This window comes from Brienomyrus brachyistius, chromosome 20, assembly GCF_023856365.1.
Source record: "Brienomyrus brachyistius isolate T26 chromosome 20, BBRACH_0.4, whole genome shotgun sequence".
Lineage (NCBI taxonomy): Eukaryota > Metazoa > Chordata > Actinopteri > Osteoglossiformes > Mormyridae > Brienomyrus > Brienomyrus brachyistius.
This window is the reverse complement of record NC_064552.1, coordinates 12,602,751-12,606,937: the sequence shown is the minus strand read 5'-3', so window position 1 is coordinate 12,606,937 and position 4,187 is coordinate 12,602,751. Positions and strand designations below refer to the sequence as shown.

Genomic DNA, 4,187 nt, shown 5'->3' with positions numbered 1-4,187 from the left:
CGCCGAGTTTTCCGTCTTTTTTGCTGGTGTGTTGCTTTTGACCTTAAAGACTACTCTTTGCACAAAGTTCCCCAAAAACAACAGTAAATCCAGCAGAGGACCGCAGTATGTTTTATTAAATACATTGTCAATCACTACATTTGATTCACTATGTTATATAAAAATGGCAATTTAAAAAATCTCAAGAATTTCAAACACGTGTGTGTGTGTGTGTATATATACAAAGGCTTCACTTCCAAAAGTGAAATACCGGCGTGTCTTTTCTCATTTGGTGCCGCTGGGTCTTTCCCAGAGGCTTATTAAGTCTTTTAACTCCGTTTTCAGGAGATCGCCGCTCGGCTGCTCCGTCCTGTCCGTAACGCTGTCGGTCTTGCCACTATTAAACGTTCCTGGCACCTCCACATTCACCTCCTTTTCCGGGTGTTTCCCACGCAGGTCTTCGGAAAACGCACTTTTCCTGGCTCTCTGCTGATTGATGTCTGGGCCGCAGCCCCTGTCCTGTAAGAGCTCGCTGAGGGTGGAGATGTAGATTTGCGCCATTTGCAGCGTCTCTGACTTCGACAGCTTCTTCTCGCTCTCCAGGGTCGGGATGACGCTCCTCAATCGGTCAAACGCCACATTAAGCCCAAGCATCCTCCTCCTCTCCCTGGCATTGGCGGCCAAGCGACGCCTCCTCTGAGCCCTGTCTATGGCGCCCGGATCGTGGTCGATGTAGCCACTTATCCCAGGAAGCCGGAGCTCCACTATACACGGATCACACTGCGCTCTCGCATCCATCCATCTGGACTGCACAAGAGCCTGGACCGTGCACTCGTTCTGGAGATCTAAACGATGGGGATTTTGCCCGTTTTTATTATAGGCGCTAACAGTCTCCCGGACGATGCACGGCGTTGTCGGACTTCTGCGGCGTGGCATCTTCTTAAGGTGACCCGCAAACTCCGCACGCTTCCTAGTTTCCGGAGACTTTAAAGTTTCATGGGCGAAAGGGGGGCATTTTATTGACAAACGCCAAGCGTGTAAGAATGCGAGGGGGCGTGGTGTGGGTCGTGTGCTGGAGACGAATAGAAGCAAATCCGTTTGATAACGACAGCGGGGAGTCTATTAACTGAGTTCATCAAAAGTGGATTATGTCCATCTCAGTGATCACTGGGCACATGTGGCTTCCCTGACTGGACGCTGGCCACCCGTTCGCTCTGTACGTTTGCATTTCAGCCAACGGTGCGTGGAAGAACCCAGAAGCCAGAAGATGGCACCGGGGGAGGGGGGGGGATAGGCTTTATTACAACTAAGACAACAGGGAAACCCTGACTGCACAAAGAACATCTTCTCTGTTTCTGTAGGGACATTTGCTGAGTGGAACCTCTTGGACTATGTAATTAGCGCGTATTTTATGCGCTGTGAAAACGCATAATATCAGTAGATTTAAGAAAACATTTAAAACGTGTACACAGTTAATTATGACGAGAAAGTATTCAGTGAGAGTTTATTAATTTTGGACGAGTCTTACATGTTTCGCTTCTCATTGTCTTCACCTAGCCCATTTTACGCTGCCCGCCAGTCTGAATAATATAAAAGAAAAAAAATGTTTAGATTCACTGTTACGAAAATGAGATTTTGGGTGGGAAAAGAATATTTAAAAATTCGTCAATGAGGAATATTTTATAGGACATGTCTTTAGATAATAGCCTATGACATTATTACAAATGCCATATATATATATTTAATGTTAAATATTATCAATGGGAGGTCGTGGATTACTCGTATTGGCCTTCACAGTATAGCCCCTGTCTGGAAAGCGTTTCACCCACTAACTGGCGCATGGAGAGTAATTGGCAGGTCATATCCGCAGCGCCCAACATAATCCAATTAACCGGTGCTCAGAAACCAGTGGGGTCGCCGTTTTCATTAAATTAAATGTACTACCCGCAGCCCCCCAAAACTCATCCTCGACACCCCGTCATCTTAACAATAATGTACTCACGGTAAAGCGAGCGCAGTGCGCTCCTGGACCAAGAAAGGTCGCCTGGTTAGGCCTGACACTTTTGGCACGCTTCGCGTATTAAAACTAATGAAGCGTCTCATTGAACCCAAGAAGCAGGACGGAGATCAAATGCAGACGCCGGGTGGTTAGATTACGCCCCCGCTCCCCGTGAATGGCGTCAATTGGGGTGGATGCAAGCCTGTCAGGAGAAATGCGACCAACTTTTGCTAAGGAGATTAGCAGAGCAAGGTACACTGCCAAACGTTTTCTCTTTTTAAAGTTTGCCAGGAGCGATCACGCTTTCAGAAAACGCTCCGGCCAAACGTACAGTCACTTGTCACAACGTATTAGATTCGGCCGAGTGTCATAACCTTGAAAAACAATAGGGAAACACAGGATCACGTTTCAGCCGAATAATCATCTTCAGAAGCACAAATGGTTAGATATAAATAATTTACAGACAAACCAGTTAACGGAGCTTAATTACATTATGGTTCAGATAATTTAGATGACTGACGGCTGGTTTCGCACAGTAATTGAAAATAGGAAACATTTCGCCAAACAATCAATTAGGTTTCCCTACAGCTGGCGTTATTTTTCTCGTTATTTTTGCTCCTATGATGTGCCATTCCTCCCGTCTGAAGCTACCCTCAAATAAGTCAATCAAACGAGGCGGCGATGATTCAGTGACAACCATAAAAAAAATCACAGTAGCAGATCAATAAAATAGGAACGTCCGCAAACAGATGTAAAGTAAGAGCCGAATCAGCATAATCACATGGACGCAACAGGGACAAAGGTAATTCCAATTTTATTACTTAGTTACAGTTCATAATATGGATAGCTATGCCTACTTGTTACAGCAATTGTTTTAATATTCGGTGAAATATATAGACTAATGTAGCTTAATAGCCTCCATTACACAAGCAGATGCAAATATTGCGGCTGGTACTTATTTGCGTTTGAGGTCCTTCTGCTTGGTTAAGTTCACCAGTTTGTTTGACTGTCGGGTTTAAGAGATCATCTTACACTTGTGAGTCGAATGTGTCGAAAGTCCTTATTCATCTGCTGACCCTAAAGATGGCAAAACCTGCAAAGCATCACTAGACCACATCCTGCTACATAGTTCAGCGGTGGTAAAAGACGGACAGTATATGAATAATGTACGACTGTGATTATATTCTCATGAATATTAATGACTGGGTATTACGATCCCTGTCTTGCCCGGTGTAAAGACGGTTGTTCTGTTAAGAAGAACGCTCTTGCCCAGTAATAGCGAACGGTAGGCCTACTTTATAAAAATCAATTGAACTAAAAAAACGATTGGTTAAAATACCTACGTGAATTTATATCTCACCAGTGGATTTGATGAATGTGTCTGTAAAACCTACATAGATGTCAGCAGTACGATTTTAGTTAAGCTATACTTACACGGCAAAGACACTAATGCAGGAAAAAAATGCAGCAATATTCACCATCACGCGAGTAGTAGGCCTGCTATGCTTGTTTTAAATGTTAAAGTTCCCTTTGTAGTGAGATTTTAGGTTCCATGAAGCTCTTGAATGAATAAAATTCCCTTGGACAAATGACTTGACACAGCCCCCTCTAGTGTCTGCGCTCAGTCAAGGGCAAAAGTTTTAAATCTGCATACGCGATACAGATCTCTAGACGAAAAAAATAGTCATTCGGGTTTTGTCTCAGTATTTCCGGTATGAATTTCCGCGAGAAACAAAATCATTTTCGGTCCCCAGGTGCCTTTTTCTGCCAACCCGCTGTGTTCGCACATTTTCAGCCTCTCAGAATGTGTGTTTCTGATGGCTTTTGCGCTGGGATGAGAGCGAGTTGTATTTGAGTTTGAAAAATAACTTACCGCATACGCAAGTATCGAGCAAATAAAAGGCTATACATAAGACATCCTACAAACGGGCGGTTATGGGGGGCGGGGGCAGTGCCCCCGTGACAACACGCATGCCTCCACCTGTTGCCCCCCTAAATATGAATGCTACTTGGATCATAAATATATTATTATTATTTACATTTATATATGTGGGTTGAAATGTTGTGCGTTGGGAACAGGCGAAACACAAACGTAAGCACTTTTAAGGTTGGTGCGCCGGGTGGTCGAGTTGCTTCAGTTGGTGAAAAGAAAAGTTAACGATAGAAAACTTTGTGGAAGCAAGACAACGTAAACAATAAATCAGAGTGA

General features: G+C 44.1%; 1 protein-coding gene across 1 annotated transcript; it reads right to left on the bottom strand.

Annotated features, from left to right (window-relative positions):
• Positions 1-89: 89 nt before the first annotated feature.
• atoh1c (atonal bHLH transcription factor 1c) lies at positions 90-981 on the bottom strand. The gene has a single exon (XM_048986752.1). It carries the CDS (start codon positions 913-915, stop codon positions 265-267), a length of 651 nt encoding a protein of 216 aa, XP_048842709.1. The 5' UTR covers positions 916-981; the 3' UTR covers positions 90-264.
• Between the last annotated feature and the right edge of the window lie 3,206 nt (positions 982-4,187).

Excerpts from the sequence above, each read along its gene's own strand:
- atoh1c (XM_048986752.1), bottom strand. The coding sequence starts at position 915 with ATGCCACGCCGCAGAAGTCCGACAACGCCGTGCATCGTCCGGGAGACT.